The following is a 27703-nucleotide window of genomic DNA, read 5'->3' as shown; positions in this document are numbered from 1 at the left end:
AGGTGTTCAGAATTTTTTTATTTGAGAAGAGATATTCTTTGTCTACCCACACTTCTTGTTTGAGGGAAGCTAACCCATCTAGAGCCATCTGGACAATATGTGAAGAGTCTGTTACTGGCCTGGCAACAAAGGCAATGTCTAGTTGAGCTTGGCCTAGTGGTTTACTCCTAATGAATAGAATTCAGCCAAAATCAAGGGAAGAGTACATTGCAGTGATGGAGTAGATGCTTTGCATTCATAAGGCTTTGAGTTTGCTTTCCAGTGACACAACAGGAAAAGGAGAGTGGTGGGATGGCATGACGACAATGAGGCCACAAAAGACCAACTCCTGTCCTTCCAGGAGACTGTTCCTCACTTGCTGGTTTTAACAGAGTGAGTTGTCAGTTGGCAACGCTACTTGGAAAGAAAAAAAAGCACAACCTTCTCTTGGCAGCTACAAGGACTAAGGCTCTACTCCATATAGCTCATGAAGAGTTGAACCTTACCAATAACTACCAAATGGATTTGGAAGAGATCATGTTTCAGTTAAACCTTGAGACACTCAAAATACTTGGCTATTTCTTGATGATAGCCACACGAGGACACTGAGCTAGAGAGCCTAGCTTAGACAGGCCTGCAGTTCACAAAAATGGGAGATGAAAACAAAACAACAATAACAACAAACCCGGCAAAAATAGAGACACAGGATGTTTTTATGCTAACATGTTTTAGGTTGCTAGATTTAATGGTAATTTGCTACACAGAAACAGGTAACCAGTGAAGATCAACTGAGATGCATATAGCCAGTATTAGTGCTAAGAGCCTGCCTGGTAGGGGCATAGAAGCTTAGGGTCAGAGGGCATTCATGGTGGACATTCTATGGGGAGCAGAAGTATAGAATCCACATCCCAGTGCAGAGCTATCTGTGCAGCTCTCACTCCCAAGCTCACTAGTCACCTAGATGCTCATTTATCTGAATTTCTAGATGGCAATGAAGGCTGCCATTATCTGGCCTCTTCCTATTTCTCCGGTTTATTTTCTACTTCCTCTCGACCTCTTGCCTGCATTTGGAGTCATATCATAATGGACATAGCTATCCCAAAGGCTCTAACCTTCTCACACTATACTGTCTATTCAGATCTGGACAGGCTTGAGTACTTGGCTTTTTGGTGCTACAGAGAACTATATGTGAACCCTCTCTGCTGTTTTCACAACTTGCCACAACAATCTCCTGTAGTATGAATATTTTAATAAATTCCAGGGTGGGATTCCTTCCTGCCTTAAACCCGAATGAAAGATGCACGAAGCCCTATAATTTTAACATGTCTTATGTAGCACAATAGCTGGGCAACTGCCTACCCTCCATGTTTTTAGAATCTACCTCCTACCAATAACTCTAAGTTACTATTTACTAATTTTCTACATTCCATCTTAGCTGCTGCTAACTCCAATTAGTCAGTCCTCTAGGCCATGTTTTCTTGGCCTAAAGCCCAGGGTACTCTCCTTGCTTCTCTATCCCATAGTGGCTCTTGTCTTTCTCTTGCACACTCATCTAAGGCATGGTGGCTCTCCTCCCTCCTCGAGGTCCCAAGCCCAGGAAACCTAAACCCCATCTATGCCTCTTCTCCCCAGCTATTGGCTATTGGCATCTTTATTTACCAATTAGAATTAACTGTGGGCAGGATCTCTCAATGTCTTATGTGCAGACTCTCGTACAAACACTTTTGGGGGACCCAAATTAACATTAGAATACAAACCACATTAGACCTAACCCACTATAGTCTCCTTGTCCTATAAACTTTGGAATGTCTCCTCTCAGAAACTACCTAGCTCTGAGTGTCACACGAATCCCCTTGTTAAGTTTGTTATATCTTCATAGCCAATTTACAGCCAAACCAATGTCAAATCACTCTTTAACACAGGTGAATACCTGTGGTACAGACCTTCCAGGAGGGTGATTACCTATTAGTTTAACTATCAATTATATCACACCATAGAACTAAAATTTAGCTTACAATAATGACCTATATTCAGACAAGTTAATGGCACACAAATTAAAGATCTTACAGAAGGACACAAAGTAAATCCTCCAAGAAGCAGGTGTATTTACCACAATACAGGACTACATTTTTCCTTGTTTGTCTGAGATAAGCAGTAAAATTCCAAGAATTACAGGTCTGCCTGTACCTTGCATATGGGTTCGTGACAAGAATTTTTCCCATTGAGATAAGACAACGACATTCTCAAGGTTTGTCATGATTACTTAGATTTCTGACATATCAGTTCTTTTCAGTAATCAAGGCAATTCAAATTTAAAAAAGAGAAATTTTTTAAAAAATGAATATCTAATTTTTAAGCCTTTTGAGAAACCTGCCTTCATTTCCATATGTTACCAGCTGAAATTTCAAGTATGGCCAAAGTCCTGCCAACTTGAGGATCTCTCAAGAAATGAAACCATTCACTTCCTCCTATGGTAACTCTTTATCGCTTTATCAGGAGGAAAAAAAAATGTCTTTTCATAGATGTAGTCATCAAGTGGGGACATCTGGTGACCTCTTTCAAATGTCTCTCAATCATAAGCATCTGATTGGCAAGGCTACATTCGATTTTGAAGAAACAGAAAATATTTGATGATTTCCATATTTAATTAAAAGGTCATTTCCACAGGGTAGGTTTGTTGAGAGGAATGTCAGTACAAAGCTGCTATAAACCCACAAGAAAAGACCTTACTGCCTGGGAAACTGAGTTGATTGTTTTTTGTCTAGCCCTGGGTTACTGAGATTCATTATATCTCTGGTCTGCAGAAGGGAAGCCATCCAAAGCTAAGTTGAGTGCTCTTCCTTCAGTCACCAATGCTATGGTGCTGCCTTGTATGGCAATGACTTTGGGTTTTAGAGCTTGGTTGTGTGGGAACATAATGTACTGACAACTCAACTGTATAAATGCACTGGGTAAACACCCTCTAAGAAGCCTTGAAGGAGTCAGTACAAAACTCCTTAAACCTGAAGATCCAGACTGTGAATCCCACTAAGAGTAACAAAGCCACTATATGCCACCAGAGGAAAAGGGTACACAAGGGCTTGTTGAATTTATGATTGCTTAAAGCACATGAGAAAATGATGCATTCTCTAAACAAAACTAAACAAGAGTAAACAGTTTCGTCTTTCACTTGAGTTGCTTACAGATTTGCTGATATAAAAGAAACCTGAACATGTATACTTGAGGTTGTTTGTACAATCAGGACAGACTAAACCTTTCAGGGCCAACACGCTGCCTTCCACTCATACTACTTCTGATTTATTCATTCATATTACTTCTTGTTTATTTTTATTCAGATGGATTTGCATTTTATTTGCCTTGTCCCTAGGCAACATGCACTCATCTTCCTTATCTTCATCTTCTTCTTCCTTTTTTTCTTCCTCCTCCTCTTCTTACTCCTCCTCTTCTCCTTTCTTCTTCCTCTTCCTCCTCCTTCCCTTCCTCCTCCTCACTGCTCAGATAGTCTAGCAGGGACCACTACTTCACCTTCTAGGTACACACCAACACAGAAATCTCAGAAGATGATGGTAAATCCACCCATTAGCAGGCATGAGAAAGAATTTGTGGTCAAATGCTTGAGAGAAGTAAAGGTATACTTTAATGTTCTTTGTCTACTGAAGCAAACACTTCAGTGTTTCCTATGATCTCATAAGAATAATCAGGTATATATTAAATCTGCTTCTGGGTCAGGAAGCTATATGGTGATGGTGGTCAGGAGTCTATACTGGTGACAAAAGAAACAAATTACCAATATCCCACAGAAGTGGAAGGAGACTGTCTCCAATATAGATAGAGCCTGCAACAAAACAGTACGTTCCATCCATCTGAGAAAATTCATCAGTGAGCTTCCTGTCCCCTTCCAATACAAACTCTGGCAAGGAGAAAGCAGTATTTTTTTTTATTCTAGCACCTAGTTTATACATTAGAATAATCTGGAAAACACTTGAGAATAACAACATCCCATGCTTTCCTCAGAACCCTTGAACCAGAACTTCCAGAATAGGTGTAGCTCATAAAAGTTCTCTCTGTAATTCTTACGAAGCCAGACCACAGCTTGGCATTGGGCAGCACAGAGTGAGTTCATATAAGATGGAGCTGGGATCATCAGCTTTTACTCTTCTCCCAACAAATCAAAGCAAAAAGGAACCGCTTTCCCACTAGGCGGTCACTGCTGGGCTGGACTTGTGTTTAGCTCATGCCCCAGACTGCTCCATGAACACAGCCTAAACAACATATCCAGATCTATCACTGGAAAAGCCCAGGAAACTCAGGTTGAATCAAGCAGTTTCCCACCAGTATGGAAATAAGGTGTCTAGGGGCCCAAGCATGTTCTTCAGTCTGTCTCCCATTTTAGGATTTGCATGTAGCCTCAAAGAAATTCTAGCCACAGGTTGCCATTGCTGCTCCAGAGAGAAGAGACTCTTACCTCCACCAAACAGAAAGGAAATTCCTAGACCCAGCAACTGTATTGTCATGAACTCCCAAGGATAGTGGCTACAACATGGTAGGACCCAGTGAATGTCTGTTGAGTGGCCAAGTTAACAGCAGGCTAAAACCTTAACTGACCCATAGGAGATGCCTTCTTGTGGATTTCTTTAATTTCTGACAAAATTATTACTATAGTCATAGTCATGAAATGTAATGTCTTGTACAACCGTAATAGCAAATTGCTTTATTTTTCACGTAGAGTGAATAACTTCTCCTGAAGTAGTTTAATGGATACTACTTTCAAACATCTAAAGGGACAAGAATTTCAACCTGACATCTCCTCAACTATAGAGCACAAAAACCAAAAAACATAAAACTTCCCCTAAATGGCCATGTACTGATTCTCAGACTTGATGGGTGCAACACTTTACATAGCAAAGGGACAGAAATTAACCCTAATGTGGAGACATTTTTCTTGTGTATCTGAGTGGTCCTAAAGTAATTTAAATTGTAGTCAGAGGAAGGAGTATATGAGAACCAGAGAAGTATTAGACCAAGCCACACTGAATTTTTAAGGCGGAGAAAAGGATTACATTGGTGGACTTTCATATATTGAACCATCCCTGCATCCCTGGGATGAAGCCTACTTGTTTGTAGTGAATGATGGTTTTGATGTATTCTTGGATTCCATCTGCGAGAATTTTATTGAGTATTTGTGCATCAATATCCATAAGAGAAATTGGTTTAAAGTTCTTTCTTTGTTGGGTCTTTGTGTCATTTAGGTATCAGAGTAAGTGTGATTTCATAGAATGAATTAGGTAGTGTTCCTTCTATTTTGTAGAGATAGTTTGAGGAGTATTGGTATTAGGTCTTTCTTCTTTGAGGGTCTGGTAGAATTATGCACTAAAACCATCTGGCCCTGCGCTTTTTTTGGTTGGGACTTTTTAATGACTGCTTCTATTTCCTTAGGGGTTCTGGGATTATTATTATTATTATTATTATTATTAATATTATTAAATTTCCTCAGTTTTTGTTGTTATGTCTCCCTTTTAATTTCTGATTTTGTTAATTTGGATACTATCTCTGTGCTCTTTAGTTTGGCTAAGGGTTTATCTATCTTGTTGACTTTGTCAAAGAACCAGTTCTTGGTTTTGCTGATTCTATTGTTCTCTTTGTTTTTAATTGGTTGATTTCAGCTCTGAGTTTGATTATTTCCTGCCTCTTCTCCTCTTGGATGTGTTTGTTTCTTTTTGTTCTAGAGCTTTCATGTGTGCTGTTAAGTTGCTAGTATAGAAACTCTCCAATTTCTTTATGAAGGCACTTAGTGCTATGAATTTTCCTCTTAACACAGCTTTCGATTGTGTCTCATACGTTTGGGTATGCCATACCTTCATTTTCATTGAATTCTAGAAAATCTTTAATTTATTTCTTTATTATTTCCCTCCTGACCAAGTTATCATTGAGTAGAGAGTTGTTCAGTTTCCATGAGTACGTGGGCTTTCTGTTGTGTTTTTGTTGTTATTAAAGTCTGTGGTGATCTGATAGAATGCGTTGGGTTATTTCAATCTTCTTGTATCTGTTAAGGCTTGTTTTGTGTCTGATTATATTGTGAATTTTGGACAGGAGCTGAAGAAGATGGCAACCCCAGAGGAAGGCCAACAGTGTCAACTAACTTGGACCCCTGGATCTCCCAGAGACTAAACCACCAACCAAAGAGCATACACAAGCTGGTTCGAGGCCCCTGCACATATGCAGCACAGGACTGCCTCAGGTGAAGCAGATGTGCCTAATCCTGCAGAGCCCTGATGCCCCAGGAAAGGGGGATGTGCACCCTCTCAGAGGTGAGGGGAAGGGAAGATGGGGTGAAGAACTCTGGGAGGGGGGACCAGGAAGGGGCTCACATTTGTGATATAAATAAAATAATTTTAAAAAATATTTAATAAAAAAAAAGGAGGAAAGGAATTGGGAGCCTGGAAGAGGTGAGGGCATGGACTGTACCCTAGAGAACTGAAGCCCTGACAATACTTTAACAAAGAGAAAACAGTGTATCACATGACATTTAAAGGAAAAGGGGGACAGTGAAGACCTTAGCTTTACCATTTTCTCCTCTAGCAACCAAACTTAACCAATAGAAATGACCTCAACTTTGTTTGAGGTCACCTAACTCTGAGGCTAGAGAGACATGCAAAGCATTTTGCTTATGGCTCCCTTTCCTTTTGATGGGCTAAAAGCAGTTTTAGAGGGGCAAAAGCCCATTACACAGCACCTTCTCCACAATGGTGTGTGTGTGTATGTGTGTGTGTGTGTATGTGTGTAAGGGCAGTGACAGCCACTGTTAGTATAGTGGATCTATAACAATGGGCTGACAATTGGGCTTAAGTCTACTTAAGATTTAACGGTAAACAGTATCAGGGAAGTAGTCTATAATTTCACAAAGTTTAACAAAAATAAAGAAGGATAGAAGACTCCTGTCAAACTCTACTTCCTTGTAAAACAAAACAAAACAAAACCAAAACCATTTGTTGAGTCCTTTGCTATGGACCAGTCACAGTAAGCCTAACACACTAAACAAACAAACCAAAACAAATGAAAAACCACACCTTACTCTTCATAACCACATTAACACCATTTCATAGATTAAAAAAAAAAAACAACAAAAAACAAAGAAAACAAAACAAAACAAAAAAACCCAAAGCACAAAAAAGTGCATCTTCTCTGGTCATATAGCTCAGGATGCAAAACCAGGTTTTTCTGACTCTGGTCCCCATGGCTTTGGTTTCCATACTGCTCCACCTTTAGTATAACAACAAAATATGGGAGATAGTTTGGGGAAAGAGAAAGCAGAGAATGCCATCAGAGTAGCAACCGTCTTGTAAGCCAAGGATGAAAGTTATTTAGAGCCGTTTAGCCATTGGCTCAACATTCTTCGAATGCTTGTTCTAAGCTGGGAATTATGCTTATGCAACTGAGAACCATTAAAATGTCAAATGAAATCAGATAGCATTGCCTGGTGATAGAGTAGCGAGCAGCAAAATTCTAGGACATGCTCTCACAGTGAGAGGATATGCCATTGATGCGGGATCAGCCATTCTGTCAGTGGCTAAGATTTAGCAGCAGCAGCAGCAGCAGCAGCAGCAGCAGCAGCAGCAGCAGCAGCAGCAGCAGCGAGTAACCCAGCAGGTGATAATGATAATGTAGCATCTCAAGCAAAAGTATTGAGAGTAAGGAAAATCACCAAAGCCTCAACCAGCACTAGGCTCTGGAAACAGGATCCCAAATAAGGAATGAGGGCTCCTTGAATATAAGACTGGTGGTCAGAACTGATCTAGCTTCTTACTGTAGTAGCTAACATAGGCAGGGATGCAGAAATAAGAGATGGCCAGAGAACAAGTCAAGAACTTGGTTTTGGCAATACTGAAAACACCCTTAAAACTTTTAACCCTAAAGAACCCTTAACTGTGAGAGAGACATTCTAAATTATCATATAGAGGGCAGCTGGGATTCAGAAGCCCTTACCTGCAAATGAGACACTTTGTTATATCAGGTATTCCAGAGGCAAAGGATCACTTTGATTTCATCCTTGTCTTCCTCTCCTGAAGCATGGTCATAAAAGACATTCTCTTGAAAGTGGATCGAAGACTACATACAGTTCCAGAGAGATCTTGGCCAATAGCTGGAGGCCACAAGGTGTGTGAATTAGAAGGTATTGCTAAATTCCGCTCAGTTCATTGCTATTAGAGATAACCCACTTTTGTGTTCAGTCTCCCTTCTGTGCAACTGTCTGCTCTTCAGATATAAGCATAAAAATAACATTTTCTCTGGGTCTGTGGGTTATTTCTGAGGGTTCCCATGCCATGTAAAGGTTTAGTACATTTGTGATGCTCTCTTAATATTTTTCACAGGGATGTCAATCGTGAACTTGGCAGCAGGTGAGAAAAGGTATTTTATTTCCTATAGGATCCCCTTTTCTCATCACATGCCAAAAGGACAGAGAGAAACCCAAGGACATAATTCAGTTTATCATATTTCAAAGTGCACTCCTTGGCACAAGTATCCTGGTTTGTGGAAGAGCTTCAGTTTACTTGTGTTGTTGTAGGATGATTATAAATATATACTTTAAAAATGTCTCAATTTTGAATAATTTAAGTGGCTATTGGACATAGACATCTACCTTTGGAAGTATCCACTGCTGTTGTCTTTTCAACTACTATTGAGTTGTAAATAAAGTTGTAAATGAGTTGTGAAGAATATAGTTAAAAATGGTTTTGACCAAGGAAGTTTTCCCTTAAAAGCAAATTATCTATCAATCACCTATTTGTCTACTGTTGCGTTGTATATTTTGGAAATGCTGTTCTGTGATCCAACAAGTTCCATTGGAGCATGTGACTCCCAGAAAGTTAATGGACCAGCAAGTAGTGAGTTTCCAAGGGGTTTAACTACTGGGCAGTTTCCCTAAACTTATTAAATGTAAAATTTCTTCACCAAATGCTCCCACCTTTGCATGTGATATCACTGGTACCTATACTGTGTTAAAGTTGTTCAGGCCCTGGAAAGCCAGTAGTGAGCATAGTTTGAAATTTGGAAAACAGTAATTTTCATGAAAGTCAAAATAAAAACCCAAATACCTAGGAATTCTGAGGAACATTCAAGAAGTGACACAATCGGAACGATTCGAGACTGTCAAAGCTATTGTAGGACATGCTCCCTGAGTCCTGGAGGATCAGTCCCCTTAAGAACCTGCCTTAGACTGTTGACTTGGCATCTGCAAGAATAACTGCACTGGGGCTAAGTCCATCTCCTTTTGGCTCTTGAGGATCACAAATGTACCTTTGTGTAAAACTATAGTCTGTCTTATCTAAATCAAGGTGTTATTCAAACTTTCAAGATGTGCCACCACCCAGGGGTACAGAAGAACAAATGAAGAAATTAAGGTCCATGTCAGAGATACCACCCCTAGGGCTGTGCCAGGGCAGGGGGTGCTTCAGCACACCCACTCCCACTCATCTGCTACCACACAAGTTCACTCACTCACACATACATACTCACTCACTGACACACAGTCACATATACACACTTACCCTTTGAGAGACTCTGTACAGAGTCTCACTTTAATGAAAACACCACTTTCAAACTTTCTCTCCTGGAACAGAGCAGAGGGAAAGCTTCTTTATGTTACAGGGACTGCAGATGCCATGGGGCTGTGCTTGTCTCAAAGCTTCCCTTCACTGCTCAGAGACTGAGCCATCTTGCCGCATTTAGCACTTCTGCCCAGACCACCCACCCAGATGCAGATACACAAACCACATGTGTGAGGAATGCGGCCCTGCTTGGAAATCAGTATCAGCATTTCATCCTTATTACTAGCGCAGACAGCCCTGTTGGTGTGTCTCATTTGTTTTATCTTTTCAAAAGCTTTGATTATTTCCCTTTAATGACCTGGATTTATCCTTTCCTACCCTTTGAAATGTGCAGAACTTTGTGGTGGGGGCTGCATGCTGTGTAGAAGCCATGGTTACCAGGGGGAAATGAGCAAGTGGCTTTGCCTGTGCTCCATGGCTCTCACTGGTCCCAGCCACTTATTCTGTGCAGCCTGCCCAGGGCCCCAGTAATCACCCCCATTATTATACAAGTGGAATCAAAAAGCCTTTCCATTCAGGGTGTGGTTTAGAACAGCCACAGGATCCACTTACAATCATGGGAATGATTTTAGTTTTTGCCATGTATTCTCTGGCTAGCTCTTGAGATTGTATTGGTTACCCTTCTTTAATTAAAGGGAAATTAAGACCAAGAAAACTAAGCTAAGATTCAAAGGCACTTTTACAACTTTTGGGAAAGACTGGAAATGCCTCTAAAGAAGGGGACTGCATAAACAGGAAAGTGTGGATACTGTTCTGTGGCAGAGAAAGCAACAGCACTGAAGTGTGCTCAGCCTTTTCTCTTTGGGTGGTATCCTGCCAAGAAAACCAATAAACTACCTTTAACTACTTTGCTCTTAATAAAGAAAACAAAGGGCACTAGTTTTGGACAGTCTGTCCCTGAATTACCAGTTGCAGGGGTATGGGCGTTAGGCCTTGATCTTCCAACTCCATCTCAGTATCTTTGTCTACCCAAACGGAGTACAGCTCTGGGACAAACGAACAGGCACATTGAGCCACTCTATGGGACAGCACATTCCCAATGAGTCTTTGGGACAGTACAAGAGCCATCTACAGCAACTCTTTTTTCCACACTGGGGAAGACAAGAAACTATTGCTTGCAAATAGACAAATGTCTGTCTATGCTGGAAGAACATTAGTTAGAGCAGTTCAGGAGTGTTCAATAGTTTTCCTGTCATGTCAGCCCATCTGGGGCTGAGGCTTCCACACCTACAATAGTTGCCAGTTGATGAGATTCAACACAGTCCATAATAATCCTCTAAATGGCTTGTCAGCCAGAATGAAGAGTAGGTCAGCTTCTAAAATTTAGTATGAGCTTTTTTGCTTCTAAGGAGAATATCACATTTAGTTCCTTGGTTATTTGTCAAACACTGCATTGGTTTGTCTTAGAGTTGTGTCCCTCTGGTCTAACCAGAGTAGATTCTTCATGCTAAGTAAAACCTAGAATTTGTGAACTGACTTTGTCTACCTTTAGTTTACTTCCAACTATGAATACTGAATAGGATAGTGAAAATCGGGGGAAAAACTGTACATAAATAATTCAGTTTATTCTAAGACTGTGCCTGCTGTTCTTGACTAGTCATTATAGAGCTTAAACTATATACTGGTTTTCAGACACAGGAAACAGGCTTAGGAACTGGGCACCCAAAGGCAAATAATAGCCTCTGCACTCAGGTGGTTTGAAGGACATGGTCCATTCTCTGGGAGCATCCAATCTCTCCATTCTTCTTTAGACACAGCATCTTTTTACGAGGAAAGGCTAAGGGCTTGTCTCTTATGCGATGCTAGACCGAACAAACAAACCTGCAAGACTATACATTGTAAAGTTTAAAAAAAAGGAGTCACAACAGATTGGGTATGAATTTAAGTAAAACACCTATTTCTGTCCATCTGCACTTAACATTTCAACATGGGATTTAGAGATGGGAAATACATCTTCTGTGTGCCTTGTAGTTCACATAAAAGCATGTACACACATACACAGTGTATCTTTCAACATAACTACACATACACACTCCATTAGAAAGATACTGACAGATTTGTAAAACATGTTGGCCTTGCACTGCTAATCTCAGAATACATTTTTACTTAATTTATTTTTGAACTGCAGGGTAGCACTGGCCACCATCAAAGATCTGTCAGTATTTCCATCAGAGCTCTGCTTTCAGAATACTGGAGTACAAGTGCCAAAATACATATTTACAGTGTACAGACAGCAGTGGCTTTGTCTTTCCTTATCTTTACAAGGAATATTCAGGATGGCAGTGCCTACATAATAAAATGCGTCATATAAAACAGAGGAGGTTGAAGGATGTAGACTTCCAGCCCAAGATTAACCTACGCCGTGAGAATTGATTCCGCCACATTCTCGGCAGTCGTAGTCACCTCTACAGCATAGTCATTGTCCGAGAACAACAGTCCAAAGCAAGATTATTCTGATAATATATGTATATATATAAATATAGGAATACATAGCATTGGTACACAAAACGCTAAAGGTGGAAAGAAGCATACAGCAAATTACTCTAGAGCTGACCACTTCCACAGTGAGAAGAATGAACACAAGCCACCAAACACAGACACTGACCATTTCAACACTGAACAACCAACTCATTACATAGGTAGAGTTAAAGCATTTAAGAGTTAAATCGCTCTTAAACAAGTGTGTTAACATTTGTAGGGCTTGATATGGCAAATGGGATGTTATACAGGCCTAATAACTGTTGTTTTTAGGATTAAGTTGGACTACAAAAGGTATTAACAAAAATTGGTTTTGATGAAGGAAAAATACCCCCCCCCCAAATTTATTGGTCCTTTCCTCAAAACAGGTAATTATTCAGACTAGAGATTTCGTTGCAATTTTTAAGATGTTTTTTATCTGAAACTTGTCTCTTGACTTTTTTTTTTTGTTCTCCCTAATCTTGACACAGATGTATCTATGCTACCTAAGAGAGGGGGCAGAGTACAGTGACAATATGAAGTAACTGCATACATTTCTGCTAGCATGATCAGTGTATCCTACAACAGAAGGAGCCCTCCACACACTCACACAAAATCAAAAGTGTGTGTGTGTGGTCTGTACATATAGATTTTAGAAGAAACAATTTAATGATAGTTTATCATACTCTTGCTGGTTCAAAACTTATTCACATTCAACCAATTAATTTTATTTGAAACACCTATTTATATATGTATATATATATATATATATATACACACTAAGGAAGTTAAACCCTGCCATTCTCCCTTTGTGCTTAAAAAACCAAAGCCACTGTTTAGGGTACACATGTGTCAAAATCTTAACAGGGTCCAAAAGTGAGTGTACATGGATGTGGCAGGAGGGGGTCTGCTTCTGGAGAAGTGTGGCACGTCTTTGAGTGGAGCTGAAGGGAATTCATGACTTCTGTATTTTCGAATTGTGTGCTAAGAGCAAGAGGACTCTATAGCATGACTCTTAACCTGCCAGGAGTTTACAGGAAACTCATTTTGCTGTCCAGGTAAGAGGTTAGCTGTTCTGAGTTTCGTTACCCATGTACAAACTTACATTTCATGATATACTGAAGACATCTGCATTAGCTAATTTTCTAGCTCTAATGTTATCATTACAATAGCTGCCTTTCTTCTTACCCCTCTTTTAAATTTTATTTCTTTGGGCATGGAGAGGGGCGATAATTTCTTATCTTAGTTTCCTGGTTTTTGTACCTTTAGGAATAGATGAAGCCAAAGCATATATTTCACCACTCAATTTGGTTATAAAAATAAAAATGGCCCAAATTGCATGTTTCTAATTCAATTATACAGATACATTAGTTAAACCACTTACTTTTCTAGTTTAATGAGAATAAGTGGAATTGCAGATAGAAATTTAAAAAGATTTCTGAATGTTGAAACATTATCTCTCTTTTCACCTGTAAAGTTAGAAATAGAACACAACTAAAACCACACAGTTCACCAACCACCTACTGTCCAAAATGACATGATACGTATCTATGCAACTGTACACCAAGAAGTAGACTACACACCAAATGCTTCAAGTACGGCTCATGCCCATCATCATGAGGAATCGGGACATTCTTGAAAATGTGTACACTTGTCCTCGAGGAGGACACTGCAGGAAAGCAATTTACAAAGACCATGGCTGTATTATCATTTTCTTTTTTTAAAAAAAGAAAAAATAGTTTCTTTGGATAGAAAGAAACAGTGTAAAAAAATCTCCTTTTTAAAATGCAGAAACTGCTCCATTATTAATCTGCATTTACATCACCGCCTGAAAGAACGGGTCTGGGAAGACCATTTTCTGTACAGACACTAGTTAATCTCTGAATGAAAGGACAGCATCTGTCGTGGGAACAGATGTGGGGGACACTAGGCTGTTAGCACACGTAGACTCTCTTAAGGCTTTGGATTCAGAAGTCTTCTTCTTTCCTTTTCAGTTGAGTTCTGGTAACAACTTGGGAAGTTGGCTGTTCTAACTTTGAATTCCTCCACTACAGAGAGTGTAGAATAATGACACCAAAGTACTTTGGGTTTTTTTTTTCTTTTTTCTTTTGAAAATAATTTGCCTTCTTTTGCATGCCACAGGACAGATTTCTAATTTCAAAACAAAGGTACAACAAGGACAAACTCCCCCCTCCCAACCACCTTTACCTTTCACCTATACAGGAAATCCTTCTGGAAACATCAGCAAGAGACTACACAGATACAAAGTTACCAAATCTACAAGTGAATACATAGTCTGGCATGGCAGAATAACCAAGAATTTTCCCCCAAAGAAAAGTTTTAATTTTTCAAAAATAAAGGAGTCTAAGAGAATCATGAGAACAAACCAAAAAAAAAAATTTTCTGATTCCTGTCTTTGTTTTGTTTTTAAGAAGAAATGGGTACCATACCGGCTGCTGAAGACAAGTGAAATGCTCACAAATAAATAGATCCAAATTAAGAATGTCTACACTGCTGTTTTAGAAAACAGGACCAGAATTCCTTTTAAAATGAGTCTGTGGAATGCCTTTATCTCCATATTCACCTACTATTGCAACAGTAAATTAGAGACACGAGTGTTGGTGACAGCTCAACCCTGCTGGGCTGTGGACATCACAGGAACGCTTTTGTTCAAAGTCCTACAGGTTTATTGACTAAGGCTAGACAGCAATTCAAATGATCCTACTTGGTACATCTACCATGTCCAAGATCATTACATGGAGACAGCCAAGGACTGGGCCTCAACCTTTATAGGAAAGAAGACCACAAGGAAGAAAATCAAGGTGGCTATTTGGTCCCCCCAGTTGATAACTATGTCCTGGAACTGGGAAAACAAAGGTGGAAACCAGAGACTGCAACAAGTTAGAGGACGTGGGAACAGTTGGTGGAAAGTGGCACAGTATACGAATAAGGTCACTGGGCTTGGGACGGCAAGGGCGCTGCATTGAAAGAGCATCCGCGGGACCGAGTACTTAGGACGTCTGGTGGTGTCATTCCCTCACAATTTTATCTGTATGTGGTAATAAATAGATCAGTTATGTAATAAGGCAGTGTGTTGAATATGCATTCGTCCTGTGGAATGAACCACCACAGAAAGATCCACGGTCCCATACACATTCTTTAAGTTTTCTTGTGTTGTGTCTGCTTGTTTTCAAGGCTATCCAGGCTAATTCTTCCTGGGGATTTCCTTGCAGAGGAGTGTCCGCTGAGGCTGGTTTAGGTAACCTCTCCTTTATCAAGAGATGATGACTGGCTTTAAAGAAAAATAAAGCTGAAGGTTGTTTCATTTTTATTTTTTCCCTTTTGGTTGTATCATTCTGAGTGTTTTCATAAAAACGACAACAATGAAAAAAATCACAACCAAAAAAAAAATAGTTTTTGATGCGTCCAGTTGTTGTATCCTCAGGATGTTCCAGATGTTTCCAGGTAACTCTGTAATTTACGGACTGTAGTTTTGTCCAGCGAGCAAAGATCAAAATCAAATGTTGTATTTGTAATATGAAAGTGTCCAGTTTCCTCTATAAGGTTCACGATCTAAAGAAGTAAAGAAAAAGTTTGGACAGTAAGCAACAGAGATCAAACAGCAAAGAGAAGGAGATGGAGGGGTTCAGACACGGAACCAAGGGATAATTATTCTTATTAATCACACCAAGGTAACATTATTACCAAACTGTTAGTCAATATGTAAGTCAAAGATATAGTAAACCTTCTGAACAAGCCCCCAATGGATCACCTGGTTTGACTTTTCATGCTCAATAACCCATTCACATCCCCAACAGGACATTTTACTAGGATAGTTAGTGAAATAGTTCAAGACTTTTTTTTTTTAAAGCAATTAGTCCCTGACTTACAAGACTATGATTATATTTAGACGTAAGAAGATCCCCGGCTAGAAATAGAATTCTTCCTAAAAAAAAGGGACATGAATTGAGTGTGAGTGTGAGTGTGAGTGTGTGTGTGTGTGTTCCAGGAGCTGGAGAGATGGCTCAGTGGTTAAGAGCACTAGCTCCCAGCACCCACATGGTAGCTCACAAACATCTGTAACTCCCGTTCCTGAGATTCCAATACTCTTTTCTGACCTCTGCAGGCAACAGACATGCACATACAACAGTGCACACAAACTGTTGCCAGCAAAACACTTGTATCATGAAATAAAAATAAACGTTAAAAAATCAATTTTCTGATTATATAATTATGAAACTTATAGAAAATATAGGAATACACAGAGCAAACCCAGAAACTACTATTTTGTGAAAACTCACGACACTGCACATCTTACATAAAAACACAGATGTAGTGCTCTCTGTTGTGTTCAAGGAACGCTCTTGAATAATGGAGTATAATAAACTTTACCTAGATGAAGGATCAATGCTTTGCTCTATATGTAAAGTAGTTACACTTCATTTCTTATCGTATTGATTCCCGCTTACAACGGTAACATGTTCACTGGCTGTAGGGCCAGAGGAACTGCTGTCCAGAGAACACTTCCATAGCTCAGCACTGATAACCATGTCATGGGTTTGAGGGATTCCATTACCATGTAAAGCATTAAGTTAGTAGTAATATAATTAGAAATGGATGCTGTGCTTGGGTGGCATGCTTGCTAAATTAGCGTGCTATGTAGAAAAAGGAATGGGGACTCCTTTTGGCAAGCTTTGGAGAGAGGGGAGACAGAGCAAGAGGACAGGTTTTCTCTCAGGGGGTTCACTTGGCAACATCCACTCTTCTTTGATTCTCTTTAGTTTAATTATCTTTTTTAAAGCTTGTAATTATTTAGCCTGTGACTTATTCAGTAAAGTTTTAAATTATGTAACGTTAAGTTGGAAAACTGCAGAATTAAAACTTTCGAACTTCTTTTCGTAGAGCTACTACTCTCCTGAAGGCATTTATGAATGAGTCCCTGTGGGTCATAAAAACATGTTCCCAGGCTCTCTCTCTCTCTCTCTCTCTCTCTCTCTCTCTCTCTCTCTCTCTCTCTCTCTCTCTCTCTCACACACACACACACACACACACACACACACACACACACACACCCTCAGTCCAATTAATTGTTCAATTCCAGATTGAGCTCTGATTGCCTTATCTGAGACCTACTATTATTTTTGGGAGGTAAAACTCTGGCTTTAGTAACAAAACAAGTCACTCTGGGTGTGGAACCATGACAGAGCTGTAAACTGAGGACCTACCATGCATTTACCTCTTTCTAAAAATTACCAATTTCCAGACAATGGCAGCATGCCCAGCTAGAATGCCTGTCTCCTTAGAGCCACTGGTAGCTCTTGGCAGGCACTACTATCCACTTGTCAGAAGTCACTCAGCTTTTAGGAATAGTCTTGAGATGGTCATGGACAATGGGCATGTAGATTTCATCTTCTGTCTTTCATATTTGTAATGAAGATCCATGTTTGACAGCACAGTAGCTATCTTTCTTTTAAAAGATGAGTACATGAAAGAGGCAGAAGAGAAAGTCTACACATTCTTGGTGGCATCTTTTAACTTCTCACACGGAGCCTGGATTACTTGGCTCCAGACCTACTGTGTGCCGAGGATGAGTCTTACTCAATTATGTTGCTGGACTCAGGCTTCTGTTACATCTATCAGGTCATTAGGAGGGGTGTGCCCATTTACTGTTAAAGTACATCACTTATATAGGAGTAATTATTAGTTAGACATGGCGGTTACTGCTATAATCTCAGCACTCAAGGAGGCTGAAGCACAAGTTTTCTATGTCCAAGGCCAGCCTGGGCTATGGGACTGAGATTCTATCTCAAGCAAAAAAACCTAAATGCCAATTATTTCTATGAATGCCCAACAAACAACAAACAAACAAATAACAAGGCTACCTATTAACACAAAAAATCTTAAATGGACAGGTTTTGTTTTATTAGTTAATAGTTTAGAACTTTGAAAAAATTACCACACATACAGAGACACAAACACAGCTATTTTCACACATACAAACCTTTCCTGGAAGTTAGATATTCAATATATACAAGGATTAGCTGGCTGAATAAAGAATTCTTTCCTGAGCAAGTTATCTTTTTTCTTACATTATGCAGAAAAATTATGAACCCAGTGAAAACTTATAGACTTTGGTATGGGAAGTCAGGTACTGTGGTATACACTCGTCATTCTAACTCACAAGAGACTGGGGCAGGAGGATTGTAAGTTGAAGGCCAAGCAGGATTACATGGCAAGATCCTGCCTCAAAATCATCATCATCATCATCATCATCATCATCATCCCAGCACAGGAGCAAATAGATTGATTCCTCTGAGCTATTGTAATTAGAAATTTATACAATGAAGGAAATTGCCAAGTAGTCCAAGGTTTTCACAACTAACTGGACAGTAGGTAAATGGCAGGTGACTAAGAGAGCCTAACTCTAGCTTTTGGAGATCTGACTGATCACTACATGAACATCATAGGAACGTCACCTCATCCTCATCTGGAAGATGGGGCTTAAGACTGGTGCCAGGCTGTCAAGTAAGATGCAACTGACCACTTGCTACAGGGATCAAGGTATTATGGCTACAATTACCATATTAACAGAAATCTGTCCTTAATTGCCTGTAGGGGGAAGTAAATAGCATAAAACTCTCAGGCTTGGTGCATCTCCCTACAGCCTCAATGACTGCCAGCTATTTTACTCCACTAAAATAAAGTAAGCAATAAAAATGCAGGGAGGAAAACCCAGAAAGGCCTAAGTGAATTTGTTTTTAACAAGTAAAATTTTCAGACAGAAAGAAGGTGGGAGAGAAGACTTGAAGCCAAGTTGTCGAAGTGACTAAATCTGCAATGGAGAGTTTTAGGAATAGAGCCCAGCAGTTGATTTTATTTGCATTATTATTGTTTTGAACGAAAGGGAAGTCACCCTTTCAGGAAAATAGTTTTCTATATATAATATATAAAGATTATATATAAACTATATAAAATATAGCTTAACTATATTTCTCCATATAGTTACTTACATGCTACTTAGCAATAAATTGAAAAGGGTAAGAGATGTCTGTGGAAGAAAGTCACTTAATTTGAAATCAGACAAAAGCTTCTGGTCGCTAGGGAACCCTCTGCAGCATAAGGGTTTTCAGGACTCACAAGTTACCCTCCATCTTTGCTGACACCAGGTCTCACTTTGCCTATAGCTCACACACAAAGATGTAAGAGAAGCTAACAGAGCTAACAGAAGGCCACTGTATCTTTGTGGGGTTTATGAAAACATATCAAGATAGATGCAAACATAGACCTAAAGCAGCGGCCAAGGTAAGGAGATCTGGGAGAGTTTAGTCCTATTCACTGACAGGAAAGCACTAATGGTTTCAGTTATTAGAGCATGCACTAATGTCCTAAATTAAGTGAAAGTTCTGTAAAGATATACATGCCTTTTCAGGACTCATGATGCCAGAGTATCAGAAACATAACATTAGTATGCTTTATTTCAACCAAATAGGCCACAAGTCCCGAAAGCACGCCACTAACCCCTGAAGGACTACATTTTTTTTTTAAATCTCTCTTTTTTAAAATTTATTCACTTTGCATCCTGCTCTCTGCCCCCCCTTCCTGGTCACACCCTCCCACAATTCCTCTCCCATCCCACTTCTTCTCCTCTGAGTGGGTTTGTGGAGGCTGGGTATCCCTCCACCCTGACACTTCAGTCTCTGTGAGGCTAGGCACTTCCTCCCCCACTGAGGCCAGACAAGGCTGCCCAGCTAGAAGAACATATCCCATGGACAGGCAACTGCCTTTGGGATAGCTCCCACCCTAGTTGTTTGGGAGCCACATGAAGACTAAGCTGCACATCTGCTACATACGAGCGGAGAGGCCTAGGCCCAGCCTGTGTATGCTCTTTGATTGGTGGTTCAGACTCAGTGTCAAGGGTCCAGGTTAGTTGACTCTGTTGGTTTTCCTGTGGAGTTCCTATCCCCTTCAGGGGCCTGCAGTCTGAAGGACTACACTGTACTAAAGAAATATCCTGTCTGCTGATGAGGTGTGGCTGAACTGTGGTGTCACTATGCTGCTGAACAATGTGGTCCCCATGCCCACACACAACAGCAACAGAAGCCAGAGAGGCTGCACAACACAAAAAGCACATGAAGACAGGGTGCATGTTGGGAGTGGGAAAGTGAGGGTGTGAACACCTCACTCATTCTTCAGAGGCTGGCTGCTCTGAAAACACTTGTGATGGATTGTTTCCTGTCATATCAGCTTTTTTTTTGGGGGGGTGGGTGGGTGGTTGGGGGTTATCACACAGCTGCTAGTTGTTTTGTGTTAACAGGGTAAGAGCCATTTGCTATTTCTGTGACTCCCTTTTTCAAGCTATTTTCAATTATAAAAATTTAATTACAAAAAATTAAAAATTTCTTAATGTGGTTGCTTATTGACTGTAGCTTACCGAGTGGGAAGGCATGCACAATCTTTGCTTTGGGTTTATCTATCTAGGATGGAGTTGGTCTGTTGTAACTTGGGTCTTTCATCTGCACACAGGAAACCTTACTGACACATGCAAGCAGGAGGCCCATTGGCGTTAGCAGAAAGACCAGGCTCCAGTCTACAGGGGGCTTTAGGGTGTGACAGGTAATTCCCCAAACAGAAGTAGTCACTTACAGCAGACTACTTCTCAGGAAAAGTCCTCTGTGTTGTTAAGAATACTCCAATATGTCGCCCATCCCTCCAACCTCACTGATAATTCTACAAGTAACCAGATGTATCTAAACTGATAAACTGTCCTTTAAGGAAGCCCTGGTTTTTCTAACTCTAACTTTCTTCTTACTCTCTGCTCCTTTCCATATACATATTGCAAATCCAGGCTGAATTGTTGAGGCCACAAATGTTCAACCTCATTTTGAAAATAAATATGGAATGTGTAGTTTAACAAGAAAATCAAATTATTAATCCAGGCTACATACTCACTCTCTTGCTTTGATGGTGTCTACTGTATTTTTACCCAGTAGAAAAGAGGCTTAGTAATATAGTCTTTCCTGATCTAATACTTTATTTTCATGAAATTAGGTGTTGAGGGGCAGGGCAGCATGCCCCCAGAGTAAAATAATGCTAACTACTTTTGTGGGACAAATAAAATTGTCAGAATAGATTTTTGGAGTAGGGATACATTAGGAAGAAACCAGGGATGCTATCCTGGTCTCAAAAGAAGTTTTAGTTTAGATGTTCAGTCTGGCACAATAGAGGTTATGTAGACTTTGTGGAATGCATTTCATCAGATGAGCAGCCTTCAAGGTGGAGAATAACACCAGCCCTCCACTGGCTATGATTTACAGTACGAATTAATTAAGCAGTAAACTATGACAGGGTGTACATCATGGTATTAGAACCACAAGCCTCAGTTGCATTACAAGGCAAATGGCCAAAGATAGGGCTTTCAACTGGCCTGGGAATGCAATTAGGGTGAAATGCTAAGTGTCCTAGGGTGCCTTTATGGTAGGTTAAAAATTCATAGATATGACTCTTTCCCTCTAGAACACTAAAGTAACCCACTTGAGTAAAATTCTCAAGGAAGCCACCTTCACTCACACTCTTTAGAAGGTCAAAATAAAGATCATTAGATGGGAGATCTCGATGATATTTCCAGGTGAGACTTTGCCCAGCAGCCTTCTCGTCCAAACCTGCCAACACCTGTCTTGATTTCCCATGAAACCCGCATTTAGGCATTAGCAGCTTTTTCTGGCAGTTGTTCTTTAGTGATTTAAGAGTTACTACTTGGGAACAAATAGGAAGAACAACTAGCAGATTTACTACCAGCATTTAGTCAATGAGCAGTTTTCTGTTCTATAGGAGAAAGTTGAAGTAGAGTTGGTCCCCTGTAGTCCCAGGTTCTTTATCCTCAGATACAACACTGGGTTACTTGGACTGAAACAACTATGGACTGAAAATACTTGGGGGTGTGGTCGGGAGAGAGAATGCATCCATATTGAATTTCTCATTACTTCCCATAAAATACAGGATAACAATGATTTCCAGAGGGGCTGGAGAGATGGCTCAGTGGTTAAAAACACTAGTTGATCTTCCAGAGGTCCTGAGTTCAATTCCCAGCAAACATATAGTGGTTCACAATCATCTGTAATGGGATCTGATGCCCTCTTCTGATGTGCATGAATACAGAGTACTCATATACACAAAATACATAAATAATTATTAAAAAGAAGTAACCCAGAAATGACTAAAATAATGGAAAGACATACATAGGCAGGTAATATGAAAATATGCCACCACCTGATGGGATTGAGTGGAATTTGGTATTCAAAGGGTGTCTAACTCTGGCAACATGAGAGATGAATGGGAAGACTACCAGTAAAGTACTAGTCATGCCTTAGTTAAAGCCACTCAAATCCAGTTCACCCATCTATGCTCCTTTAAAAGGAAATGCAAAACATAGAACTTACTTACAATTGAGAGATCTATAGACAAAATATATTATTTAAAATTCTACAAGGGTTAAAAGCTTATTAGACCAACAAGAGCAGTTGGAAAATTTGAAAATGTTTATAGACTGAAGCAGAGATGTACACAGAAAATAAATGCAACCATCCGCTATCAACACTAAAAAAAAAAATAGTTCCTATACCACTGAAGTAGATTAAAGTCATGTTAAAGTAGTAAGAAAATTAAAGTGAAGCAATGCACAAATCTACTATGGACTCTGGAACACACTGCCCCCCATGTGTTAAAGGACGATTACGTTATCAGTAGTCACTGTTAAAGGAATAAAGGCATGGACTGTACTCGTATAAAAACTAAAAGCCACCCCTCTTATCTTCTACAACATCACTTTGTACTAATAGAAGTTTCCTCATGCTATGAGCATTCCACAGTTGAGCTCATGACAATACAATGTACGTTATACAAGATAAGGGAAATGAAAAAAATATTTATTTTCCGTAGAATAGCATTGGTGAAAGGTTACCAAATTGCAACAAAATGTTTACAACACTTGGCTCAAATTCTTATCACTGTTTTCCCATGAAACCAGAAGTCTGGTCTCCAAAGTTTCTGCATCCCCTGCACCTCCTCTCAGCACACGTGCCACGGACTGATAGGAAGGAGCACTGTGTCTGGTAGTAATTCCATGAGTGCTCGGATTTTCTGAGTGTGCATGAAAGCTCCAAGGGCACCCCAATAACCTCAGATAGTTAAGTCCTCCCCATTTGTCCCTGTAGGTACAGTGCTCAGTCTGACGATGTGAGGCTGCAGTGGCCTCCAAGAGCTGCCACACTCCCCAGGACAAACTAGGCCTTGAGGTTTGGGGTAGGGTTGTGCCCAAAAGCACTTCTCACCTGCTGCAGAATGTGTCTTTCCCTCAGTGTCATTAACCTTCTGTGGAGTTCTACCAACTCATCTAGGTATGCCTGAAAGAGAAGGGTGTTCCCCAAAGAACAAAACTTTAAAAATCAATGGCGAGTAAGAACACACATGCAGGGACAGCTTGGCAGTTAAGATCATGTACTGCTTTTGCAGAGGACCCCAGTTCAGTTCCCAGCACCCATGTCAGGTGGGTCACAATTGCCTGTAACTATAGCTTCAGGCAATCCATGCCCTCTTCAGACCTCCATAGGCACATGTGTACATACCCATATACATGTGTACATACTCATATATAGACACACACACACACACACAAACTTTTAAGATAAAATTAATCTTAAAAAAATAGACCATCTGTGCAGACTTTGAGGGTTTGTCTTAGGCTCAATGCTCAAAGACTTCTGATGGTGATGCTTCTAATCCTACGTTTGACCTTTATCAAACATGCCTTAAAACAAGGGAGGGAAATTCTTGAGCCTATTTGCTCTCAGCATCATTCAAGTGAGCAGAATTAGTTTCCCACAAAAAGGACTCTGCAAAGAATGCTGGAAATCCAAGACTACACTGTCAGTTTAATCTGTGATAGCAGAGGCTATTTTCATTTTTAATTCTTTAATCTCAGAACATTTTAGACAAAGAACACCTAAGTTTGAACATGAAAGTATCAGAGCATATTATGTTAGGAAGAATTCTTAATAAGTGGGATTTTTAAAAAGTTCTCCAGTATTCCAAATGACACCAGCAAATGAAATGGGATATTTTATGAAATGCAGAAATCACTACAAATCAGTTCTATGTTCCAACAGCTCTGCTCAAAGGGCAGCTGAACCTCTCCTTCATATGTGCAGGCTCATGAGTCCTTGTTAGCTGACTGCATGTATGCCTCAGGGTCAACTTTAGTAAAGACAAAGGGGGAAATTACCGACCTGTTAAAACTCAGCCATAAGAGGTGACTGACCTTTCTCTGAGTCTTGAAGTCAGAATTTATATACATCATACACACACTGAGAAAGCTTACTACATAGGGGTCAGGTGGCTTATCTATGTATGTGTGACTTGATCTACTCCCTCTGCTACAAATTTTGTATATTCCAATGTGATATGCCTGAAGTTCCTTGGTAAGGTGGGAATCATGACAAACGGTAACATAAGACCATGCTTAATACTGAAGATAAAAAAAAAAAAAGCAAGACAGGGAGAAAGGAACTACAAAGCACAAGGATGAAGTATTCACTTGTGAGCCTTGGATACTTCTGGTGGAAATGGGAAGAGGGCCAACAATAATGACTGAGGGGAACACAGAGAAGCAAGACACACCAGGCTCCAGTACTCCCAGGAACGGCCTGGAAACCTACCTTGTCACATTCACCATTCTTTATTTGCTTATCTGATTTGCTTTGTTTTATTGGACTTTTCACTTCAAGAATCTAGGGATCAAAGAAAACACTAGTAAATTTCACTTCAAGCACCTTCTAGCTAGCTACCCACATAACCAGGCACTCAAGATGCACAATAACACCGTTTCCCAAATAGTATTTTGCTATACATTTTTCTTCTTTCTAATCTTGCCTACCCCCACTCCTGAAAATAAACGGTATATTAAATGCTGAGTCAGGGCAGAAGAGCTCAGGAAACCGTTGATGATAAGGACACGGATCTAAGCTTCCCAGGGTGCTTTGCTTTCTTGACAGCACTCACACATGCATAGCAGCTGAGCTATTTTGAGAGTGCAGTCCCGGCTGGCGGACTTCTTTCCTGCTTATTCTGCAGCTTCAGCCTGAGTCCTAGTGCTTGGTGGGCTAGGGATGATAAAAGAACCATTGCCCTCTGGAACACCTGCCTCTCAGATGCTAGGAGCTTACGCCACTAAAACTGACATGGCTTTGGGAGTGAAAGAGGCCATCAGTTAGTTATAGTCTGAGATCCTTCAATGGCAGAAACAGTTATGGTTGAAGAAATGATGTGGTTATGTATGATACAATGCCAAGCACTTTTTTCTACTGGATCAACTGTGATTCAGTTTCACATGCAGTAGTTTTACGTGCAGTGGTTTCACATACTGTTCAGAAGCTTGGGTTGGGAGCTATGCTCATAATTAATGGAGAAAACTACTATTTAATAAATGCAACTGACTTATTGCACAGGATCTTCAAAACGGACGGTTCTGGGAGAAATATTTTTAAATAGCACTGGCTTGAAAAGGTTGAGGATAACTGCATTTATTAATGATGACTGCTTACAAATGTGCATAAACATAAAAAGCGATGCATATTCTCTCATTATAACCTAAATCCCATAATCAGAAACCAATGTCAAAGAGGAAAGTGCTAAGGATTTCTTAAAAGTCCCATATTCCTCCTACTCTTCCCTGTACTGTTCCCTGTCCTAACTCAACCTACAGTCTCCTGTCTACTATATAGCACACAAAAGATCTCAAGAGCATGTTCACCTTTAGTACGTGATGACAGCGGCATGGGACGGGATGACTTGCATATCATTTAACATCCTAGGGCCTCCAAAGACGAATGAGAGAGACATACAAGATAATGTCTGCATTCCCACTCAGCTATAACAGTCTGTGTTACTAATAAGTAAGTACTCTATTTGGTTATAATAGGGCCATGGTATTCTGACATAAATGTATACTCCTAAATAAAATATTTCTCTTTGAGTTGAAAATAATGCATCAGTAACACGCATTCTAACAGTCTTCCCTGAGATTCACATTTATGCCTTCATTTTTAACATTAAAATAAGCAAATGACTGATTTGGCCAGGCAAACTTAAAATACTACCCCTTCTGGCAACAGAAGAAAATGACCAAATAACATAGGCAAGGCAATCATTTTTAATAGGCTCAAAAATCTCCACTGCATTTGCAATTTCCTTCTCTTTATTGTTGCTGGAAATGAGACCTCGAGGGGAAAACTAGCATAGAGACCTGGAGTAAGTAGGTCAGTAGATGGCACTCCTAGCCAACCAAGCGGGGCTGGGCCACACAGGGACAATTGGCTGAGATTTGAGGCAGGGAGGAGAAAGCAGCCCTGAAGGTTTGCCTTGTGCTTCAGAAAACCGAATTTGTTCCCATCACATCTGCCCCTCCCATGGCCCCATCCCCCACCCCTTCTCCCTCCAAGTGTCTGGAGATGCTATATTTGCAAAGGAACTTTATGAGTTAGCTTCAGACAATCATGCAACCTCTCTTCAAAGCAGAAAATAGGTAGAACATTTGGGCTGCCTAAGTCCAACCCCATACATTCCGTAAGTGCGACAGCACAGAAGGCCAAAATACACTGAAATCCTGGTTTCTTTCTTCCGAGGCTGTGGAAGCAGGAACAAAAGCCCCGGGTGTCAGTGACCCGCCTCAAGTTACTGAGTGGCTGCCCAGAGAGGGCTCAGTTAATCTTCTCTCTTTGATCTCTCCTTGCTCCAAAATAAACAGCTTTGTCAAAACCTCATTCTGAGAGAGCAGAGCCATACTGAAGACAATTGTTTTATTTATGATCATTTCTTATCTTCAGGGACTGAATCCAGAATATAAAAGTACAACACCTTGTCTTCCACAGGCTTATTTCAAACCAGTTTAACTGGCTAGACTCTTTTGAATTTCACCCATGCCTGGCAGGCGGATAGGTGATTTATGATATTCTGAACATTGGTTGAACTGAGTGGACCACTTCCTCCCTGTAATCTTTACATCTCTCCTCCCCATCCTACACTAGGCTAAAAAGATAGAGGTTTGTTTTATTTGTTTGTATGTTTGTAATTTATGCATTTCGGTTGGGATGGGGGGAAAGGTCATCTTTAATTAAATGATTGTAAAACTTTTTGTTATTTACCAATAAACTGAGCAGTGGGAAACAGCCACCCCAAACACTGAATTAAACCACACCAAAAGACATGGTACTCTCTAAAACAGAGCAGTCACAGTTAGTAGTACTTTATTCTTCATCTGAGGATATGGCTTGGGAATCAGATTTTCAAGACTGTATTTTTCTGGACCCCTTTGTGAGAAATGACAAGTCAATCATGCAGCAGATGGATTATCTACTGACACATATCCTATGTTAGTCACTATTAATAACTCCTAATGACACTTCTATTAACTTCTTTGCTTTGTTGACATTCAACTCTGTGTTCTTTCTTCAGTAGTTAGAAAACACTTGACTCAATGAGCACTTTATCCATTCCTTAGACCCTGGGAGATGTGAGATGGGGCGGCAGACAGTTCTGTGGTGTCTAAAACTACTCAAAGTTGCAAGATCATTATCAAGGATGGAAAGGGCAGTTTTACGGCTTGGAACTAG

The 27703-nt window shown here is 40.1% G+C and overlaps 1 protein-coding gene across 1 annotated transcript in view; it reads right to left on the bottom strand.

Annotated features, from left to right (window-relative positions):
* Positions 1–11450: 11450 nt before the first annotated feature.
* Positions 11451–27703, bottom strand: part of Mllt3 (MLLT3 super elongation complex subunit) — a 258709-nt gene continuing 242456 nt past the window's right edge. The window contains exons 9-11 of the mRNA XM_028773315.1: positions 24752–24823; positions 23369–23440; positions 11451–15614 (exon numbers count right to left, since the gene is read on the bottom strand). Of these exons, the coding sequence (XP_028629148.1) occupies positions 15483–15614; positions 23369–23440; positions 24752–24823 (276 nt within the window). The 3' untranslated portion in view covers positions 11451–15482. The remainder of the gene's footprint in view (positions 15615–23368; positions 23441–24751; positions 24824–27703) is intronic.

Source organism: Grammomys surdaster, unplaced genomic scaffold (assembly GCF_004785775.1).
Source record: "Grammomys surdaster isolate TR1022 unplaced genomic scaffold, NIH_TR_1.0 225, whole genome shotgun sequence".
NCBI classification, from domain to species: Eukaryota; Metazoa; Chordata; class Mammalia; order Rodentia; family Muridae; genus Grammomys; species Grammomys surdaster.
This window is presented reverse-complemented; position numbering and strand designations above follow the sequence as displayed.